Source organism: Anolis sagrei, chromosome 2 (genome assembly GCF_037176765.1).
Source record: "Anolis sagrei isolate rAnoSag1 chromosome 2, rAnoSag1.mat, whole genome shotgun sequence".
NCBI classification, from domain to species: Eukaryota; Metazoa; Chordata; class Lepidosauria; order Squamata; family Dactyloidae; genus Anolis; species Anolis sagrei.
Genome location: NC_090022.1, coordinates 41,198,173 through 41,221,769, shown reverse-complemented (window position 1 = coordinate 41,221,769; position 23,597 = coordinate 41,198,173). Strand labels below are relative to the sequence as shown.

At 42.8% G+C, this 23,597-nt stretch overlaps 1 protein-coding gene across 1 annotated transcript in view; it reads left to right on the top strand.

Annotated features, from left to right (window-relative positions):
- Positions 1 to 1,929: 1,929 nt before the first annotated feature.
- PDZRN3 (PDZ domain containing ring finger 3) overlaps positions 1,930 to 23,597 on the top strand; it is a 224,866-nt gene continuing 203,198 nt past the window's right edge. The window contains exons 1-3 of the mRNA XM_067463472.1: positions 1,930 to 2,572; positions 2,832 to 3,761; positions 22,247 to 22,333. Of these exons, the coding sequence (XP_067319573.1) occupies positions 3,036 to 3,761; positions 22,247 to 22,333 (813 nt within the window). The 5' untranslated portion in view covers positions 1,930 to 2,572; positions 2,832 to 3,035. The remainder of the gene's footprint in view (positions 2,573 to 2,831; positions 3,762 to 22,246; positions 22,334 to 23,597) is intronic.

Here is a 23,597-nt window from a genome sequence, read left to right as displayed (position 1 = left end):
CCTTGGCTGTGGAACTCCCTCCCTAATGAAGTTAGATCTGCCTCCTCCCTTCTGACCTTCTGGAAGAAACTTAAATCCTGGTTATGGGATCAAGATTTTATTAGACTGTACTTGGACTATTTTGGACGAAGATTTTAATATGGCAATTTTAATCTGGTGAGCTAGTTCTAATGTATATATTTTTAACTATTTTAATGTATATGGATGTATTTATTATGTGTTTTATATCATGCTTGGCATTGAATTGTTGCCTGTTTGGAACCTGTTTTGAGTCCCTCCTCAGAGGTGGAAAAGAATGGGATATAAATCCCTGAAATAAATAAATAAATAATATATATATATATACATACATACATATACATACACACACACATAGACACAAACATATATACTTGTCCCTCTGTATGCATGGATTCTCAATCCATGGATTTCCTAGCCCTTTGAGGACAACCATAAGGCTGAAGTGGCCCTAGATGAAAATGAGTTTCACCCCTGTATTAGAAGGTCTTTCGCTTTCTCTGCCAAAGTGTGCTGGTGCCTCACCAAACCACAAATCCCAGGAATCCATAGCACTGAGCCATGGGCAGTCTAAGTGATACCAAACTATATTCATTGTTGAAGGCTTTCATGGCTGGTGCTGTAGGTTTTTCGGACTATATGACCATGTTCTAGAAGTATTCTTTCCTAACATTTTGCCTGCATCTAAGGTGAAAACCCGGCTTTTTGAGCAGGCCTTCCCAAATACAGCATAGTTATATGATATTATGGAACCACTGACAAAGCAACTGGACAATGATTTGATATGGAGACGCTTTGATAATGTTTTTAAGGCTTTGTATGGTTTTTTGATTTTTATATTGCTGTTAGTGTTTTAATAGTATTTTATTATTGTTTTAATTGTTGCAACTGTTCTGGCATCGAATTGTTGCCTATTGTTAACTGCTCTGAGTTGCCTCCAGGCTGATAGGGGCGGTATACAAATGCAGTAAACAAATAAATAAAAATAAATAGGCATCCTCAGAGGTTGTGAGGTCTGTTGGAAACTAGTAAAATTGGGTTTATATATCTGTGGAATGTCCAGGGTGGGACAAAGAACTCTTGTCTGTTGGAGCTATGTGTTAATGTTTCGATTGGTCACCTTGATTAGAATTTGATGGCCTGACAGTGCCTGGGGCAATCTTTTGTTGAGAGGTGATTAGATGTCTTTGATTGTTTCCTCTATTGTTTTGCTGTTGTAATTTTAGAGTTTGCTCGATGGATTTTGCTGCAGTAGGGAGCAAATTGGAATGTCCAGGGTGGGACAAAGAACTCTTGTCTGTTGGAGCTAAGTGTTGATGTTTCAATTGGCCACCTTGATTAGCATCTGAGGGTGCTTGCCATAGATGCAGGCGAAACGTCAGGAGAGAAGCCTCTAGACCATATAGCCCGAAAAAACCTACGACAACCCGACAACCCAGTGATTCTGGCCATGAAAGCCTTCAACAAAGACCAGCAGTTTTTTGGTGTGGCTTGTTACTGCCTTTGTTGAGAGGTGAGCTGTCCCAGATTGTCTCTTGTCTGGAGTCCCCCTGTGTTTGAATGTTTCTCTTTATTTCCTAGTTTCCAACAAACCTCTAGAACATGGCCAGATAGCCCGAAAAACCAACAACAACCCAGTATGTTCATCCTACTACAGTGTAGAGATGCATTCCCAGGACTGTCATCCTCCCCGCCTTCCATTCAGCCATCCTTCTAGAGATGCTTCCTTCCCGAATAAACCCAACTCCCAGCTGTGCTAAGTAATACCGTCCCTTCCAAATGTGCGTGTATTTAACCAAAAGGAGGGAACTAAATCCAGCCAGAAAAGGGGGAGAGGAGGAGGAGGGGGAGGAAGAGGCGTATTGGGGAAGAGGGGAGGCCCGAAGGGGGAGGCGGAGGAAGCGCCTGCGCTCCCATTCGCATCAATGCGGTAGAGGATCCCTTTCCCCAGCGCGTTCAAGGAAGTCTGAGGCAATTCGTCCAGTCAGCCGACAGCCCCGCAGCCGGCCAGTCTGGGCTGCTCCCTCCAAGGGGCGCGGGGCAAGGCGGCTCTCTGGCCAAGGCGGCTCTCCCTCCTTCTTTGCGGGGGTTGGGGGACACTTTCGGGCTGGAGGGGGCTGTTTTGAGGAGTTTCGCCTGGCTCTGGAAGTTCGTGCGTGCCTCGGAGTGGGGTGCGCGTGGGTTTGCCTGGCTCGAGGTGGGCTCTGTTGACGTTTGAGGGCTTTTGTGCGGCTTGAGGAGTTCGGCTGGGACTGGAGTTTGTGTTGCTGTGCGGGGGAGTCGTGTGGCGTTGGGAGGCGCTGGAGGAGGAGTCCCTGTCAGGGGTGTGTGTGTGTGTGCTGACTGTCCCCAATGCTTTGCGAGGAGGGACCCCAAAAAGGAGAGCGGGGCAAGGTTTCTCTTTTCCCTTCCTGTTTGGGAACTAGAGCAGGGGAGGGCTCTTTCTTTTGGGCTCTCCAGGTTTCCTTTTAGGTCTTGGAAAGGAGATTCTGGGACGGGAGAGTGTGCTGCTGTGTGAGGAAGTTGTGTGGCGTTGGAGGCGCTTGAGGAGGAGGTTGCTGTCCCCAATGCTTTGGGAGGAGGGACCCCAAAAAGGAGAGCGGGGCCAGGCTTCTCCGGAGGGTTTCTCTTCCCTTCTCCTGAGGGGAGAGTCCCTTGCCTTCCTGTTTGGGATTTAGAGCAGGGGGGAGGGCTCTCCAGTGAAGCCCCCTTTTCGTGTGTTGGAAGGAGGTCCTGGGGCTGAAGTTTGTGCTTGTGTGTGCGCTGCTGCGTGAGGAAGTTGTGAGGCGTTAGAGGCGCTTCAGGAGGAGGAGGTGGCTGTCCCCAATGCTTCGGGGCACGCGTCGCGCTTTGGGTTTCCCCTGAGAGAGAGAGGAGTCCTTTCCCTTCCCTTTTCGGGGGGTTCCTTTGGGGAGTTCTCAACCCCTCTCTTTCCGGAGGAGCCTGGGTGCGTGCTTGGGTTTGCTTTCCGGGGTCTTTGCCCTCCTCCTGCTGCCGCCGCCGCCGCCGCCGCCGCCATGGGCTTCGAGCTGGACCGCTTCAGCGGGGAGGTGGACCCGGACCTGAAGTGCCAGCTGTGCCGCAAAGTGCTGGAGGACCCTCTGACCACGCCGTGCGGCCACGTCTTCTGCGCGGGCTGCGTGCTGCCCTTCGTGGTGGCGCGGGGCAGCTGCCCGTCGCAGTGCCGGCGCGTCTCTCCCAAGGAGCTCAACCACGTCCTGCCGCTCAAGAGCCTGATCCTCAAGCTGGACATCAAGTGCGCGCACCGGGCGCGGGGCTGCGCGCAGGCCGTGCCCCTCCAGCAGCTGGCGCGCCACGCCGAGAGCTGCCCCTTCGCCCCGGCGCCCTGCCGCCACCCGGGATGCGCCGAGGTGCTCGACCGGCGCGACCTGGAGGCCCACATGCGCCACCACTGCCCCGCGCGGCCCGCCGGCCTCTGCCGCCTGGGCTGCGGGCTGGCCCTCACCCGCCGCGAGCGCGACGCCGGCGCCCACGCCTGCCTGCCCGCCCTCCAGGCCCACGCCGCCGCCCTCCGCGCCCAGCTGGCCGGCCTCGAGAAGGAGCTCAAGAAGGAGGCGCTCCGGGCCGGGAAGCGCGAGAAGGCCCTGCTCGCCCAGCTCGCCGCCGCCCAGCTCGAGCTCCAGACCACCGCCCTCCGCTACCAGAAGAAGTTCACCCAGTACAGCGCCCGCCTCGACGCCCTCGCCGCACGCAGCCTCGCCCACGCCGCCCGCGCCGGAAAGGTGAAGCCCGCGCGCCCTCACGCACAGACACGCAGGAGGGAGGGAGGGAGGGAGGGAGCCCACCTTCCCTCCCTCACTCTCCATCCCTCGCCCCTCTCCATTTCCATCTCTCCTCCTTCTCATCTCCACCCCTCCCTCTTCCCCTCCTTCCCTCTCTCTTTCCTCCATCCCTCCCTCCTTCCTTCCCATCTCTCCCATTTCCTTTCTCTCCCCATCCCCCGCTCACGCAATCCCTCTCCCCTCCCTCTCTTTTTCCTTCCTTCCTCCCCACTCTCTTTCCTCTATCTCTCCTCCGTCCCTCTTTCCCTCTCTTTTTCCTTCCTTCCATCCCTCTCTCTTGCCTTCCCATCTCTCCCCTTTCCTTTCTCTTTCCTTACCCATTTCACATCATCACTCTCCCCTCCCTCTCTCCCTCTCTTTTCCTTCCTTCCTCCCCACTCTCTTTCCTCCATCCCTCCCCCACTCCATCACTCTCCCCTCCTTGTGTCTCTCCCCTCTTTTTCCTCCCCTCTCTTTCCTCCATCCCTCTCTCATTCCTTCCCATCTCTCCCCTTTCCTTTCTCTTTCCTTCCCCCTCTCATGCCATCCCTATCTCCTCCCTCTCTCCTTTTCTTTTTCCTTCCTTCCTCCCCTCTCTCTGTCCTCCATCCCTCCTTCCCATCTCTCCCATTTCCTCTCTTCTTCCTTCCCTCCCTCTCACTTCATCCCTCTCTGCCTCACCCCCTCTTTTTCCTTCCTTCACACCCTCTCTCTTTCCTCCTTCCTCCATCCCTCCCTCCCTTCCCATCTCTCCTTTCCTCTCACATTCTTTCCTTCCTCCCCTCTCTCTTGCCTCCATTCTTCCATCTCTCCCCTCTCCCCTTTCCTTTTTCACTCCTTCCTTCCCCCTCTCATGCCATCCCCCTCCCCTACCTACCTCTCTCCCTCTTTTCCTTTCTTCCTCTTCCTCCCTTCTTCCTTCCCTCTCCTTTCCATCCTCCCCTTATTCTTCCTTCTCAACCCCCTCTTTCCTTCCCCTGTTCCTCTCATCCTTCCTTCTTTCTCATCTCACTCTGTCTGTACTTCATTTTCCCCTCCCTCCCTCCTTCCCCCTCCATGCCTTCTCTCCTTCTTTCTTTCTCACTCCTGCCTCTCTCCATTTTCTTAACTTCATCCCTCCCTCTCTCCCTCCTTTCCCCTGTCTCCCTTCCTTTCTGTCTCTCCCTTATTCTTCTTTCTCATCTCTCTCCTCCCTTTCCCTCTTCCTCTCACTCTTCCTTCTTTCTCATCGCACTCTGTATGTACTTCATTCCCTCCCTCCCTCTCTTCCTCCCTTCTTCCTACTCCCATGCCTACTCTCCTTCATTCCTTCTCATTTCTGCCTCTCTCACTCTCTTTTCCCCCTCCTTCCTCCCTCCCCACCCTCCTTTTCCTTCTCTCTCCCTCCTGCCTCTCCCCTTCCCTTTCCTCCTTTCTGTCTCCCTCTTATACATCTTTTCTTTTTTTCCTGTCATCCTTATTTCATTCTCATATCATGTACTTCATTCCCCACTCCCATCTCACTTCCACCTTCTTTTCTTTACTCTCACCCTCCCTTCCTTTCTTCTCATCTCAACTCTGTATTTCACTCCCTCCTTCCTTCACATCTCACTTCCTATGCTTCTTTCCTTCCCTCTTTTTATCTCTCTCCCTCCTTACTTTTCTTCCCCTCTGCCTCCTTTCCTTCCTTCCCAGCTCACTCCTTCCTACCTCATTCCTCTCCCTCTCCTTTTTCTTCCTTTCTTTCCCTTTCCTCCATCCCTTCTCCCTTTCTTCTTTGCATTATTCACATTCCAATTCTAGGAACGGGTTTTGCATCAATGGCTCCATCTAATATAATCCTGAGATTTGTAGTTTGTTTGGACTTATAGAATTCCTTATTAGAGGGGTCTAGTGCCAGAGTACACTGGATTTCTCCAATGGAGGATTCTAAGCATCACCCCAAATTATATCTCTCAGGTTTCTAAAAGGTGCAGCCAGGACTGTTGAAATCATACCAAATTGCTATCTGCAATGTGTAATGGGGGTTTTACCCTAAGGGAAAGAAAGAGCCCTGTGGCATCTTAAAGCAGACACTAGTTTTAGCATTGTCTGCTTTAAGCATAGCAGTGGTTTGAACTGCTCATAGAATGCTGAGAATGTAGTTTGACAAGGATTATAAAACTCCTTGGTGGACTGCTCTAGTGCTGGAATAAACTACACTTTCTAGCTGACGAGTCTCAGCACTTGCCCCACACAAAAAATCCCAGGACTTTATAGAGTGGGGTGTGACAGCTGAGGTGGCATCAAACTGCTGTCTGTACTGTGTAATGCAGATTGCACCATAAAGCACCAAATCAAAAACTTCAGGCATGGCATGATGAGGTGCCATTTAGTTTGCAAAAGTTAGGCTGATGTTGCACTAACATAACATCTTGAGCACCAAATCACCCACCACACCAATATCCAGGGAAAAATGCCACAGTATAGTTAAATTTTCAGCAAATATGCCTGAGATTGTGTTGTAAAACGTACTTGTATTCAAGATGCAGCAAAGAAAAGGCTTTTGAGCATGCTAGTAAGGCCACTCTGCTAGGATTTGTGAGATATTGGTGTGTTTTGGGAAGAATGGGTCACATTTACTCTAGTGTTTGCTCTCCCCTTCTTTTGCTCCTTTCTTCTCAGTCTGTTCTAAGTAATTTGATAAACACTAGGCTAGGGATGCATTTGTCCCCTTCCTGCAACTTCCATATTGGATTCCTACAGGACCCATGCTTTCTAGAGTTTGGGCTTCTCAGAATGCGCCACACCTTCACTTTTAGGCACAGCCAGAGGTTTGGCACAGATGTTTTGGCAAGATAAAATATTGTTTTTGGAGGGGGCAGGCAGCCCACACCCAAGTGCTACACTTCTGTGCATCCTGTGATGAAAGAATAAGGTGTAGGTGTGCATATGCACTGGGAAGAGTAAAAAATTGGAATGAGCAGATGGGACAGGGGATTGTTTATTCCTCCTTTTTTCTTTATTAGTAAAAGTTTGGAAGCATGCATATCACCCCTCTTTCCTTTGAAAGCTGTTTTCTCTCCTCCCCCACATCCCCCTGTCTTTTCCCTTTGCTTGCAGACATGTCTGTCAGCTGGGGCTTCAGCCAGCTGGATGGCTCAGCATGAAGGGCAAATATTTACAGCTAAGCTCCTCACCACTAAGGAGAAATAGGACCTGCGTTGGAAAGGAGAAATACAAGAAAGGCGAAGGAGAGAGTGTCAGCAAAACTTAAGAGGGCTGGTACTGATTTCCCATGCTCAAAGGCGCTGTATATTTCCAAACAAGTGGAGAATGTTTCTCTGCAGAGTTTATGCACTGCGATATTTGCTTGGCTCTTATTTCCTCTTTAACACAGATAGCTCATTTCCCTCCAGAATTGTTGTTATTTTAAATCTGACACTTTCTCCATTACTGTGAGTTTGATGAGTTTAATGTGTGGTGACAGTTTACATGTCTTGGTCGCAGAGAGAGACAGAAATGGATCAAATTCACTTAAGAAGTTGACTTAAGTTTCATGTTTTCCTGGTTGCTTTCAAGATGATTTTGGTAGGTTAGGTTTAAGTATGCTATAGTACTCTTCCATTTGTGAATCAACTAGATTTCCCAGCATAATTTTTATGTGATCAGATCTGAAGCACATGTTTGTTTGTTTTAATGAAAGAAAAATTCAGGTCACAGTTTATTTTCCAGATCTACCCTATTTCTGCCCCTAAAAGAGGACTTTGGTATCCCACAACTGGGATTTTGAAGACCTAAGCAAACTGAAATGTTGAATGCCAGAAATCAGCTACTAAAAGGCAAAATGACATTTAGTCTTGCAAAAAAAGGTTATTCAGTAAATTTCATTAATTCTGGAATTGGTTAAAGGTGGTAGGAGTTCATAGGGATCTGTTGTTTCTGGTGCACGTTTCATATCAACCTATAGATTGATTTGTTTTGTTTACAAGGACCAATCAGTATGTTGGGCCAGATCTTGGAGGGGGGAATGCTCCTTTGGACTTGCAATGCATAGAATTACTCAGCTGAAATACTAGCTGATAGGTTCTGGGAGTTTTAGTCCAAAAGGAAAACAGCTTTGTAAGAACACAGAGGGAGTAATACTTGATAAGACTGGAGGCCCATGGAGCAGCCCACCATCTTGCTTCCCACAATAGCCAGACAAATGACCTCAGAAAAACCTAGACATGAAAGCCTTTTATTTCACATTGTTGGTGTCCAACAAGGGACATTCAAGGACAGAAAGTTTCTGGTCTTACTGGTGGTTCTGCATAACCATCATGAGTAATTGCCCTTGATAAGCCAGCATTCAAAAGACGTGGATGAGGAATGTGATGAGTATTCCAGAAGATTTGCATGAAAATACTTGCAAGCAGGGCAGAGGCGACTGTAACCTTACTTGGTCCTATGAGTTGCGCCCATTTTTATTATCCAGGAACCAGAAATTACATTTTGACATTAAGAAAGGAAAGAAATCTATGTCCACACATGCTTCAAGGGCCCCCAAAAACTGTCCTTCCCGGTCAGGAATGTTAGGACACTCTCTATTAAAACTTGGGAAATTTTTCTTTGGCATGCCCTCCCTGCTTCTCCAGTCTCAGAAGCAGTGTCTGACCTTAGAGACAAGTGAAGTGGAGATAATGGAGGTGAGCATGTTGAAGTCAACTTCCAAATGACAATGTCAACCTCCAGTTCTTTTTTTCTTGTATACAAGAACAAACCTGATCAAAAGTTTATCTCCAAGTTTCTTTAATGATAATTTTCACATTACAGAAATGTTTCCATCAATTTTACTAAGACTTAAAAAAAATAAACTTCGGTTTCTCAGTGAAAACCATGGACTTTTTGTTATTGTTCGAAATACATTTTTGTAAAAACCCTTTTATGACAAATTTCATCTCAATATTCCACAAAGTGAAAGAAAGCCACCCCAATGTCCCACAAAGTAGCTGACAGTTTTTCCAGCATCCTATTAAGAGTTTTTTTTCTAATCAATAATGAGGAAACTGTTATGCATTTTTAGCCTTACTTCAAAAGGCTTGATGAGCAGAAAATACTTTCAACAAATCACTCCTTTCAGGACAAACCAAGGATGCTCTTTAGTTGAATTGGGATCTGTCACCCTGATATAGTTTGCTTCCCTATGCATTGGTCATCATCATCATATCATCATTGTTTTACATCCTACTTCTTTCCCAATAATGAATCGCTGATCATAAAATGAAATTCAGAGTGCCCTACAACGTATTAAAAACAACATCAGTAAGAAAGGAGAAATGTAAACATTATTTAAAATATTTAAACTAGTTGTAAAATTAGAACCATTGAAATTCATTAAAAGACTATATATATATAAGCACACCGTCCACTTCAAAAGTTTGATGTGGCCCAAACCATCTGTCATAATCTGCATTCAATATCTGGGTTTCTGGCTCTGAAGTCCTGTATGGATTTTCTCAACTTTTAATCTGTGAAATTCCATAGCGAATAGTTGTGAATTTACTGCTCTTTGCCAACTTTACTGCTGCTAATCCCATTCTGTCACTGAAGTTGATGAGTAACATCAATTCTGTCTGAACCACAATTTGAATGGCAGTTTTTTCCATGTAATAGTGCATTGCTGACTTCATCTGTTCACAGAAAGCATCTCTTTCTGAAATTCTCCTTTTATGAGATAGAAATGCTGAGTTTGGTATCTGTATGCCAGTGACAGATTGTGCTGTTGCTACCTTTGTTGTAGAACAGAGTTCTGAGGTCGGCTTCACCAGGGATGCTGAAATATCCATAGGCTGTCCATGTCCTTTTTTAGTCACATGTATGCACTTCCTTTGTGCAACATTCTGTGGCTTAGGAACCACAAGAATTGGGTCAGATGTTTTTTCAGAAACAATCAAACTTCTTTTCATGGAATGTGTTCATTTTACACTTCAGTTATGACTGTGGATAAAGCTCATCCATACTGGTGTGCTGATTTCCTTTGCCTAAGGGTCTAAATCTAGGGAAGTCATGCTACCCCTCTATTCTGCTCTGGTTAGACCACACCTGGAATATTGTGTCCAATTCTGGGCACCACAATGCAAGAGAGATATTGACAAGCTGGAATGTGTCCAGAGGAGAGCGACTAAAATGATAAAAGGTCTGGAGAACAAGCCCTATGAGGAGCGGCTTAAGGAGCTGGGCATGTTTAGCCTGAAGAAGAGAAGGCTGAGAGGGGATATGATAGCCATGTATAAATATGTGAGAGGAAGCCACAGGGAGGAGGGAGCAAGCTTGTTTTCTGCTTCCTTGGAGACTAGGACGCGGAACAATGACTTCAAACTACAAGAGAGGAGATTCCATCTGAACATGAGGAAGAAGTTCCTGACTGTGAGAGCCATTCAGCAGTGGAACTCTGCCCCGGATCATTTTATCGACGTGAGGCTGACCGGACGGTAGTTGTTTAGGTCGTCCTTTTTTCCCTTCTTGAAGATTGGGACCACATTGGCCCTCCTCCAATCTGCTGGAACTTCTTCCGTTCTCCAAGAACTCTCAAAGATGGTTGCCAATGGTTCCGAAATGACTTCCGCTAGTTCCTTCAATACTCTTGGGTGTAGTTGATCTGGCCCTGGGGACTTGAACTCATTAAGAGCGGCCAGGTATTCCTGGACGACTTCTTTCCCAATTTGGGGTTGGATGTCCTCCAATCCCTCATCCACTCCATCTTGCTGAGGTTGAAGACTCTCTTTTTGTGAGAAGACCGAGGCAAAGAAGGCATTAAGTAGTTCTGCCTTTTCCCTATCCCCTGTCAGCATTGCCCCATCTTCTCCTCGAAGAGGTCCTATCGCCTCCTTGTTTTTCCTTTTTCTACTGACATAAGAATAGAAGCCCTTTTTATTGTTTTTAATGTCCCTGGCAAGTCTGAGCTCGTTTTTTGCTTTAGCCTTGCGGACCTTTTCCCTACAGGTGTTGGCTATTTGTTTGAATTCTTCTTTGGTGATTTCTCCCTTTTTCCACTTCTTGTGCATGTCCCTTTTGTGTCTTAGCACAGTTAGAAGTTCTTTGGACATACATTCTGGCTTCTTTGCACTTGTCCTATTTTTTCTCTTTGTTGGCACGGTTTGCAATTGCGCCTTGAGTATTTCACTCTTGAGAAATTCCCATCCATCCGTAGCTCCCTTGTCTTTTAGTATCTGTGTCCACGGAATGCTGCTCAGCGTTTCCTTCATTTTTTGGAAATCAGCTCTCCTAAAGTCCAAAATGCGGGTTTGACTTGTCTTAGTTTTGGCCTTCCTTTGTACCTCAAATTGCAGGAGCACATGGTCACTTGCCCCTAAGGATCCTACCACTTCGACCGCATCGATCAGGTCCTCCGCATTTGTTAGGATGAGATCAAGAGTAGCCAATCCCCTTGTTGCCTCTTCTACCTTCTGGACCATGAAATTGTCTGCAAGGCAAGCGAGGAATTTGTTGGACCTTGTACTCTTGGCCGAGTTTGTTTTCCAGCAAATATCGGGATAGTTGAAATCGCCCATGACTACTACATCTCTTTTCTGTGCCTGTTTGGTCAACTGTTGGCAGAAGACTTCATCAAGATCTTCCTCCTGGCTTGGGGGTCTGTAGTAGACGCCTACAACGACATCTTTTTGAGTCCCAGTTCCCTTGATTCTTATCCAGATGATTTCAAGCTGGTTTCCTAGATTGCTGTCTTGAATTTCTTCTGCAGCATAAGAGTTTTTGACATATAAGGCTACTCCGCCTCCTCTCCCCTTTGTTCGGTTTCTGTGAAAGAGGTTATACCCCTCGATATCTACATTCCAGCGATAGGAGTCATCCCACCAGGTTTCAGTGATGGCTATGATATCATATTTGTGGTGTTGTGCTAGAAGTTGGAGTTCGTCTTGTTTATTTCCCATGCTCTGTGCATTAGTGTAAAGACATGTGAGCCCCTGGGATCTTCCCTTGAGCTGTTTAATTGGGATTATTGTGCTTTTGGTACTTGGTCCTTGTTGTGTTTGTGCAGCCCTCCGTTTAGCCTTCTGGCGATTCCCAGACATTATGGGTAAAGTAGTGTTCGCAAGGCTGTTGTCCCCCTCCCCCGGTGGACCTAGTTTAAAGTGCGTCTAATGAGGTTTGCGAGTCTGTGAGCAAAAAGGTGTTTTCCTACTTGTGTGAGATGCACCCCATCCCTTGCCAGTAGGCCATCCTCCTGGAAAAGCAGGCCATGGTCGAGGAAGCCAAAGCGTTCCTCCTGACACCATTTTCTAAGCCAGTCATTGACCTGTACTATTTTTCTGGCTCTTGTGGGTCCGTGTCTTACAACAGGGAGGAGCTTCCTTCTTTGGAAGCTTTTAAACAGAGGCTGGATGGCCATCTGTCAGGGGTGATTTGAATGCAATATTCCTGCTTCTTGGCAGGGGGTTGGACTAGATGGCCCATGAGGTCTCTTCCAACTCTTTGATTCTATGATTCTATGAATTACATTTCCTTCTCAGAAATATTCAATGTCTGGGCACCTGTGAGAGTGTGGTAGATGCCCGTATACACTTTCCTTGCTTTTCCTATGAATTATGTGAAACTGCAGATAATAGCAAACTACTGAAATAAAAGACTTCTGACTCACAAGTATCATAGAGCAATGATGGAAGACCTTGAAAATGCCTATAGAGGACATACTTATAGTGTGTGGATAAATGAAAATTCCTGTGGATATGGGGGTCATTCTGTGCTTGACACTTTTGACATCTGGTTTTTGAATTCCCAGTTGCTAGGGAAGCAAGTTCTGTACAACCCACAGTATGTTTTCATGAGTGTCCAGACACAGAATGATCTCATTACTGGAGTATGTAATGTCTGAATCAACGTTTCTGCTGTACAGCCGCGGTGTTATTAGATTACTCTACTGGGTGCTTCAGTTTCTTTTCTTTCTTTTTGAAAAAGTTTCCCATAGTGCCTGCACTATGCAGTGTGTGCAGCAATGTTTTCATCAGATTTATGGACACAGCTGGTTAACATGGCTGTTTGTTTTCAGCCTGTCCACAAAAAGGCTGTTATGCACTTTTCAGAGAAAGGCAGCGTGTAATCTGCAGAAAGCCAAAAGGTGTCATGTCGCCACAAAACTGTGGTGTAGCGCTCAATCAATTACATGTCTTTCATAGCCTTTTGGGCAACTTTCCAAGGTTAATAGTTTCAGCCAGAAGAAATGCAGTCAGAAAATATACATCTTTGTGCAGGGGAGAATGGTGAAGGAAGACCAGCACAAGAATTGTCCTTCTAGGTGGCTGGTTTATGTCTGTAGGCTGTGTGTGGGGAAAGAGGGGATGGCATTCTTCCAGTATTTTAATCCTTGGATTATTTAATCAGGCAGCGATGTCAACATAGTTATGTGCGGTAAAGGGTAAAGGATCTGAGCAAGTGGTGATCATACCCCAATAGGCTCAGGGGTCTCTTTCAATATGTTCTAGTTAAATGTTGTATATAATGTGAAATAGTCTCATTCAGCTTTGTCAAAGTGGGCTCACACCCTTAAGGTTTGTTGTGATGACAGTTGCTCATATTTAACATACTTTGCAGTCCATTGCAGTTGCTCAACCAGTGTCAAAACATTCATTGCGCTGTTGAGCTATATAATTAGAAATAATTGGTAGAATTCTTTCTTGTATGAAAGTCTGTTTGTAATCATGATGATTTGCATGTGTGTTGCTGCCTATCAGTAACCTGTAAGTGTAAAGCTTGTGTGTGTTGAGAGAGAAACAGCATTTATGCCATGTGATCTGAGTGAAATATGGAAGTAAAGTTTTGTAGAAAGAGTCAGTTTGGATTACCTACATTTGGAGTATCTATACTGAAAAAAGGGAGAATTTTGCAGGCTTTTCTTCTGTAGTTGTAATTCCACTTAGGAGTCGATAATCTGAGGGACCTTCTACACAGCCATATAATCCCACAATATCTGCTTTGAACTGGGTTATCTGAGTCCACATTGCTATATATTCCAGTTCAAAGCAGATAATGTGGAATTTTATTCAGCTGTGTGGAAGGGGCCCCAGCAAATTCAAGAGAGCTACAAATTGCTCTTTCTAGCAGTGTAGACATTTATAGCTTCTTAACACAGCTGTTCTATGGATCTTTGTATTTTCTACCTCCTCAACATTGTGGAGACCTGTAGCTTCCAGCTCAAAGACCATTGTATTACCACACAATTATTGAAATGTATCAATGCCTTTTTTCATATACTTAGTTCAAGATTCAGTCAAAATAGTATGCTTCACAATCCTGAAATCCACCTTATTGTATATGCCGTTATTTCCAGCTTTGTGTAATGCTATCAGCATGTGCCCTCCTGTCATATCCCATCTATGAACATTGGCTATTATGGACACAGTGTCTTGCTGACTGAACATGACATATTCAGAGTTAACTGGTAATTCCAGTGTCCTCCAACAAGTTGAACTGTTGTGTTGGCATTTACAGTCCATGGGCCCGGCCCTGTCATAATGATTATCCGCTTTTCCAGATTTTGCCATAGTTGTCATTTAAGTTTTAATATTTATTGGTCAGTTTCCAGTACTTGTTTCATGTGTCTCTTGTGATTCACACATATGCTGTGGCAATAGGTTAGTACTTTGCCCAGTGTGGCTAATTTTACAGTACTATGCTATTCACCATCCAAATGTTGATACTCCAAACTGGATTGTAGTGATGAAAATGTGTGTTTCCAGAGTAACCAATTCTGCTCTTTTCTGGTTTCATTTACTTTCAGATTTCATTCCAACCACTTGGTATACACAATTTGCCATGTGTTTTTTCTCTCTCTACCCACACACATTGTCTCCATTTACTTGTTCTTCACTTCCTGGAACATGTTCAACATACTTCAACCTTGTGCCCTTCATGTGTATGAGACTATGGTTCCCATAACTTCACTGCTATGGTTCATAGAATTAATAAGATACATGAATAGTTCCCTGAATTAATAGCTATACCTTACACAGAGGGGTCAATAAAAGCTAAGTTGCACATGTGATCGACAAGTAAATCTTAAGGAATAGAAACATTTCTTTTAGACAACTTCCCCAACCAGGGATCCTCTATGCTGCACTATAAATCAATTCTGACAGAAGAAAATGGGAGTTGTGGTCCAACACATATGGAGAGCATCAGGTTGTTCAGTTTTTTGATCCAAGATCTGTTGTCCATATATTTTCATCCATGCTATCTAGCCTAGGCATGATCAACAGCCCAGTGATTCCATACTGTTCCAAGGCTTCCTTTTTGTTCATAGGCCATGCTCAATTTTGCATGTATGAATGGTGCAAGTCCATCCCTTGTCTTTGGGTTTTCTTGGCAAGATACATTCATAAGAGATTTGTCATTGACGTCCTCTGAGACAGAATGTTTGGCATGCCCAAGGTCACTCATTGGGTTTTTGTGGCTGTGTGAGGATTTGAACCCTAGTCCCTCAGAATCCTAGTCTAACACTCAGATCAGTGTATTACACTGTCTTACACTTAAAATACCTTACAGTAGAAGAGTAAAATAAAATTATGATATATGGTAGCACAATCTAAAAATGAAAGGTAATCATATTGAAATACTGAAAGCAAGGTAAAACACACATGAAAAATTAGATCAAGCTTTAAAACAGTTTATTAAAAAGCCCTCTGTCACACAGTTTAAGGCCACATCTACATTGCCACATAATCCAGTTTCTGAATGCAAATTAACTGCATTGAACTGGATTATATGTCAGTGCAGACTCATATAATCCAGTTCAAAACAGTTATTCTGCATTATGAAACTGGAATATATGGCAGTGTAGATCCAGCCTAGGACTGAGGGCCTGTTTAAATAAAACAGTATTTGCTGCTGGTGGAAAGAGATCACAGAAGAGGTCAAGCTAGCCTCTTATAGTAGGTAATTCCACACATGAGAGCAGTGACCAAGGGAGTGGTAGTTTGGTGCACGTTAGCACTCTTTGGCAGAAAAGACTATAGACTTTTGTAAAACTATGACTCCCATGAATCCATAGCATTGAGCCATTGCCGTTTAGACTGTGTTAATTCTACAAGTGCTGATACAGCCTAAGATGCCCCCCCCCCCCACATTTATGCCATCTTACCTGAGGTAGTTGTAGGATATAGAAAAAAAGGCCTCCTCCAAAAATGTTCAGTTTCAAAGAGATGTGCATGAGGAGACATGGTCCTTCAGACAGTCTGGACCTAAGGTGTTTAGGTCATGACTAGCATTTGAATTGTAGTCAGAAACAGTCTGGAAGCCAGCAAAGCTGTTTCAACACTACTGATCCATGTTCCCTATAACTATGACATGATAAACCAACGGAGCCACATATCTTCTGTACAGTCACCCACTATGAGAACCTTAACAAATAGTATTCTAATCCAGTCTGTCCAATTGTTAGTGCTTGCTGAGGAAAAACTAAACAAACTACATAGCTGCATTCTGTGGTTTGTTTAATATGTTGACCAAATGTGAGTGCTTTCTCTTCTCAGTTTCCCCCCTCTCCCAATAAACTAACAAAACAACCCCCAAAACAAACCCTTGATTATTCCTCTGGCTTGTTGGGAGAAAAGCGAGCCATAGAAGAGAAAGTATCAGTGTTTAGACAACATGATCACCAGACCACTGAACAAATTTCTGGGTTTTTTTCCCGAGCCATTTTCATTGCAAGTGGTAGAATTCATCATTGTGTTGTTCATATGCAATGAGAGTGGCTCCTGTGGCTAATTTATCAGACAACCTTGGCAACCTTGAAACTGAACCTAACATCTGTGAATCAGTATGCTAGCCTGTTCTGGCCAGGCTGGCTGAAAATGAGCTAAGTTACGTTATTTCCCAATAAAGTAAGAAGTTGAACACTCCCATGTTTGGAATGGAAGTAGGAGGTAGTTCCAAAATCCTCAGCTGGGAACTGATGCAGTTTCTAAAATTAAATTTAAGAGTTTGCAATGAGATGGGCATGCCAAAGGGATTAGATTTGTTGCAGAATTGGGCGATCTGAGCCTGGTGGGACTCGGTAAGTGATTTGCAATGAAACACATTATAAAAATAATGATTAGAGTGATAGTGCATGACCTTCAGTGAGGGGATGAAACTCACTGGGAATCTCCCTCATCCTCTTGCATGGAGATATTCTTTTGTGGCCTTTGACACCATCAGAATACTTAGACTAACTTTAAGAATTGCTATCCTTAAAAAAAAGCCTTCCAGTTGCAAAATTGAACTTTTTAAATCAATTGCAAGCCTCCCTGTTTACCTTTTTTTAAAAAATTAACAATGGACTTTCAGTCACTGAGGTTTTTTGAGGGGGGGATTTGCCCCCAGTAGCTTGGATGTTTCACAATATACCACCCTGCTCTAAGAGAATATGCTCTAGATGTGGTGATTTTGTCTTATCGTTTTCTTGGAAAGATTTGTTCTGAAGGGTTTGCCTTTGCCTTCATCTGAGAATGAGAGCATAAGATCTCCATGTGAATTACCCTAACCATCACCCGAGTTGTAGTCCAATGCTTGAACCACTGCAACACCTGGTCCTCTGTCAGCCAAGGAAACTCCTTTTCCTTGTATGTCATGTTTGTAAACCTGAGGGCAAGGAATTGCCAAATTTAGAATTGTAAACTGCTCATGTAAAGTGTCATGTGTACTGATGGTCCTATATAAAAACATTGATGATGATAGGAAATATTTCTAAAAATGTCAGTTTCTAGTTCTGCAGAAGAGTTGTTTGAACAGTGCAGGAGCATTCCATGGTGTCCTGATTTAGAACAGTGGTTCCCAAACTTTAGTTTTCCAGATGTTTTAGACTTCAGTGCCCAGATATTATGGCTGTTAGTTGAGCTAGCTGTGGTTTCTGGGAGCTGAAGTCCAAAATATCTGGAGGACTAAAGTTTGGGGACCACCACATTAGAAGCGCATACTGTTGGATTGTGAACATGGTTCCTGCTTTAGCATTACTCTACTAAAATGGAGATAGTGGATCAATTGTGGACCAGTATAGAGGGCTACTAGCAATTTATTAAAATGCTCAGGGAGAATAGATAAAGATGTTTGATTTTAAATTAATATTGCCAAAACATTCACCTTCCCTCAAAAGCTTTTAGAAGAACTAAAGAAAGAGAAATGCTGCTTTATTAGTGTTTTGTGTATCCTGCCCCCTAAGTCCTTTTTTTCTAAAGAAACAATTTGAATTAAAAGTGGTAATGGAAACCTTTCTCTTAAGCTTTAATTACTGTGCAATCTAGTAATTGTTTCTTAATTGATTTGGTTGTATTCTTTTCCCCTTCCATAAAGCAATGGAAAAAAGAGAAAAGGGGTTTTTTTTTTACAATGACATTCTTGTGTTTCCAATTCTGAACTTATTAGACCTTAAAAGTGGTCTCTTAAGACTTGAAAGTTTTTGCCTTGAAATATTATCTGACATCTGGGCCTAGGGATTTCCAAGGAAACCATTTTCACCTTTTTCTCTAGTGTTCTCCTTTCAAAAAAAACTGAGCATGCACAAAGACAAGCTGAAAGCAAAACAACGTAGCATCTTATGGGATTGGTTTTGATTTTACTCCATATTGTGTACAAACAAAGGAGAAAATGGCACATAGTGGAAGGGAAACTGATTGAAACAAATGGGTCTTAACTATGATTAGGATTTGGAAATAACATACCGTATGTTGGTTCTTTGATCTGCTACTAAATAACATTATTGTCTAAAATATAGAATATGCAACATAGTTTCACAGGTTAATTGGACTCTCTAGAATTGTGTGATTTATACCTGTTGGTTTCAGCTCTAGGATTTTGTTGTTCATAGAAGTGGCAGGAAGCTATATTATATGAACAACTAAGGAGGCTGTTTCTGGATCATAGTATAGTTTGATTGACAGATTCACACTGATATGCAAAAAGGAAAAGAAGTAGCTAAATCTAAATGATTACATTGTGATATTAGGCAACAATTTGTATTTATGCAATTGATTGATTGATTGATTGAGTGATTGATTATGAAAACTGGACATGGAAAATAACGTCCTCGAATGCTTGAGCGAATTCATAATTTTTTTCATTCATCAGTAAGGAAAATCGTTGCATGTGATGAAGCTTATGAATGAAGATTGTTTATACATGCATACTTCCTGAAGTTTCAGCATAGTAGCATTTGGGTTTCATAGTACTATATCACCATTTTTTAGCTAACATTTATCTCATGTTGGGATTCGAATGTATAAATTGTTAAGATTCATAGATGTCATACTTCGCAGAATTTAGGAATATGATTGTCAATAGTAAAAGTTTAAATTCCCTGTGCAGTGTTATCTGTATATATCAAGACTGGAGTGAGGGTATCAACTTCTTTTCAATTTGGGAGGGAAACGGAGTATGTATGTCTCTGTGGAGAGCCAGCATGGTACAGTGGTTTTGAGCATTGGACTGGGGGTTCAAATTCTCACTCAGCTATGCAAACCCACTGAGCAAGTCACACTGTGTTGACCTCAAAGGAAAGTATCCAAGGTTGCCAAGAAAACACACTGATAGATTCTCCTTAGTGCCACCATAAGTGGTGGCGAGGACGTTATTTTCCATGTCCAGTTTTCATAGTCAATCACTCAATCAATCAATCAATTGCATAAAAACAACCCAAAAGTATACATAAGTAACAACAAATGCATCTTTGGCTGATATTCTTGATCAGCTGCTTAAGTACATAGCTTCCTTAGTTATGTAGCTAAGTAGTATTTCACAGCCCAAGGCCCCATAACTCCCAGCCAGCTCAACTTGAGGGATGATGGGTATATAATATCAACTCAGTATGGAATTAAGGTTAAAATTTGGGGAAATAATAATTTAGGTAGAAATAAATAATACATTGAGAAACAGGAATGAAGAAAGCAGTATAACCAGGCCTCAAATTTAACAAAATTGCACCAATTGATATCATCATCCCCCTATATGAAATACTTGAACTTATTTTGCTATTGTAATCTGCTTATTTTCAAAATCAATGAACCTCATTTGGAATGGAACTGGAGGGACACAAGACACAACTCCATTTTTTTAATCTCCAGTGTTGGTGAGAGATTAGAAAATGAGAGAAATTTTCCAAGTTGCCTAGGAAATAAAATGCTTCAACTTAACAAGTTGGATCAATTGACTCATCTCATGCAATAATGCCAACCCAGAGTAGAGTGCATCTTGAACCTTGCTCTTCAAGGTCTGAGGTAGAAGCTGTTACCAGTCTTGATATGTGATATTTCATTAAGTGGCATTGCAAGAGCCTAGACTTGAATACTCATATATGTAAAACATCTTTCTCATTCTGAGTTATGGCCTCTCACATTGAGCTGTGGGGAAGTATATTATACCAGCAAGTGGCATTCCTTTATATGGGAGCAACATGTACAACTGGCTAAGATGGATTGGTTGAGAGACACTCGTGTTCTCACCTAGTGATGACAAAGCATGCATTCATTTATTATTTTCATAATTAAATAAATGTCTGCACTTAGGACTTATTCCAGACATGTATTACTGTGTGGTTTCTGAGGAAGCTTCTGTTTGTACAGGATTATAGAGTGCTTATTAATAGTTGGTGAATCCAGAGAAAGAAGTTGTCATATCTGACACTGGCATTTCCTCTGCTTCCCACACCTGATTTTCTGCTAGAGAGGCTATACCATTTTCTTTGATCAGTGTCTCAGAACCAAATTCTTTGTAATAAAAAACCCCCAATTATTCACACAGTTTTTATAAATGATATAGTTTTAGAGGAGAGTTCTTATAAACTCTGAACTCAACACACTTTTTGAAAGAATTTCCAGGATTTGATGAAACGGATGCCCAAATCATGTTAGTGTGGTTATTTGCATCACTATCAGTGTGGAGATTTATAAACTAGATCAAACATGAAGAAATACTAAGACAGATATTATTGTTAACCCTGTCCCAGAAGACTAAAGACTGCCTGAAGGCAATCCAATGAGCAGAACTCGAGAGTAAACTACAATGAATACATCAAGCTAAGTAGATCTTGTGCTTGTAGAGTCTTTAAATGTTAGAAATGTTAGGATGTCCCAGAAATAATAGCTAGGGAAAGGAATTTGCTCTGTTTGCAAGTAGATTAAATTAATAATTATCTCTATGCAAATGTTGCCTCCTCCTCTCCCCCCCCCCCCCCCAAAGTTGCAGGATTCTGGCTTTCAGTTCTACTATAAACTTTAAACAAACTGGCCAAATAGCTGAACTCTATCCACAATACAGCCAGTCCTCTACATTTGCAGATTTGTCATTGGTAGATTTAAATGTTCTCTCTAGGAATCAGTAGGGGGCCTCCATTTAGATTTAGATTTTAGGTCAACTTCTGGCAGACATTGTCCAAAGAGTCATGTTGGAGTACTTGGTGATTCCTAGAGAGATTACCTCTCTAGATTAGTGCGATTCTATGGGCAACCTGTTTCCTATCTCCTTGAAATGCTTTCCTTGCCCACATCCCATAAGGTTCCTACCCAGTTTGAAATTATTTTCCCCAGCCATACCAGGAAAAGAGAGAAAGCCATGTTAGTGAATCAAGAAGCCAATTTTATTGAAAGAAAAAAATGGCTTACTGTCTCTCTGACAAACTAGAATTTGATCATAATGGAAGCCCCAAGTTTGTACAGTTTAATATAATTATACACTGCAATATAATTTGTCAAATCATTTCTATTAAGCACATTTTTTCTGGGAAACTTCCATCAATGTAATACATCTGATAGGCTAGATGCCAATTTGTTATGTACAACCTTTTAAAGGGTCTTTGCTAAGTCACCCACCTGCAATCCTCTGGCATCATAAGGGGAGACTTTTACAATGTCTGCTGTTTCTTCTGAAAGACATTTCCATGGACCAAGACATACAATTTAAAAGGGGATGCGAACATTTTTCTGGGTTAAACCTTGCAAAATCATGTTAGTTTCCCCTTCAGTACACCTATAATAAATAGAAATTAAGAAGACATGCATCAGGAAGCGAAAAGGTTTTCCCCTGACACTAAGTCCAGTCGTGTCCGTGCTCATTCCATGACTGCATGGAATGCCGTTACCTTCCCGCCGGAGCAATACCTATTGATCTGCTCACATTTGCATGTTTTCGAACTGCTAGGTTAGCAGAAGCTGGGGCTGACAGCAGAAGCTCACTCCACTCCCCGGAATCGAACCTGCGACCTTTCAGTCAACAAGCTCAGCAGCTCGGCACTTTAACCCACTGTGCCACCGGGGGCTCCTAAACCAAGATAGCCTCTGCTTTATCTTAAGACTGATCTTGTCTTAAAATCAAGATCATGAAATCTGTGAGCAAGTATTTAGGAATTTACCCAGTATTTAGGAATACTTGGTAACTTGAGTCCCCTCAAATGTGACAATTAAAAACATTTTTGTGAAGTTTGTGAATGTTCCTTGAGTTGAATGTATTTTCCTTGCTTTTTATAGGATGAAGAGACTAAAGCGCTGACTCTTGTTCTTCATCGGGATTCTGGGTCCCTTGGATTTAATATAATTGGTGGCCGGCCATGTATGGTATGTTAATCACTGAATTGTATTTCACTTTATTATTGGTGGTGTAGTTGAGACTGACAGTTGGATGTCGTCCAGAAGTGGGAATTGTATGGCTATCCAGATGTTTTGAACCATAGTCCTAGTATTCCTTTTCTTTGACTGGGTGCTGGTGAAGGCTGGTAAGAGCTACAGGCCAATAGCATCTGGGTTCCTACTGAGTTATCATCTCTGGTTTAGCACACTGATATCTCTTCCTTTTTTATAGTGTAGCTTCTTTAGAACCAAGATTATTCAACTTAATGTTTCAAAAATGGAGCTTATAACTCAGGCATGGGCAAACTTTGGCCCTCCAGGTGTTTTGGACTTCAACTCCCACAATTCCTAACTCCCAATTGTGGGAGTTGAAGTCCAAAACACCTTTTGAAAGTTTGCTCATGCCTGCTAAAACTCATTGCTCTTAGTAACACTTTGAATCTTTAAGGTCTGGAAAATTATTATCTCACATTCCTAAGCTGTTCTGTACAATGGTTGTTCATTCCTTTATTAAGATAATATATACCCCACCCTTCTACTATAACAGCAATACTTAGGCATGCTTATAAAAATAAAGCAATAATCAAATTTGCTACATTCCTGGTCTGCACAAAGATATTAAATGTAAATAATTGGAGGAAATGAAAATATCTTTTGTGTTTCAAGGCATCTGTATGTCCAGATACTAAGAATTTCTCTGTTTTCTTCTTAACAAGCCTCAAGATATGGTAATTTTTTATTTAAAGGAACAAGATTTCAAGGGGAGTTTTGCTTGAGTCTCCTGTAGAGATTAAACACAACAAAATACGTGATATTGATTCACTGTCATGCTATCCAAGCAAATTCAGACTCCTCCTGCTGCATGGATAGTACATGAAAGGAAAGAGGTTAATTTTCTTATGCAAAGGTTTCCTTAGTGTTCTGATCTTGTTGACCACTGCATTTAAATGAAAGCATTTTTGTGCAAATAACAGAATATTAATAGCACTTCTGTTTCATCTCTCTAATGGTGCTAAAAGGACCCTAAAGATATTTGCTGAATGATCTAAAGCAGCTTGTTAGTATATCTCATCTCTGGTGGTGCTGCAAATGGTAGTTAGTGAGAAAGTATTTGCAAGAAATGTCGTCCTGTGTGTTATTTTTCTGAGAATTAAGTTTGGCTTCTCTTGGTAGAGTACTCAGGAGTACACAGGAGTATAAGGTAATTAGGTGTTTTTGTTGTTGTTGTTACATGCTAAGCTACTGAAGTGTT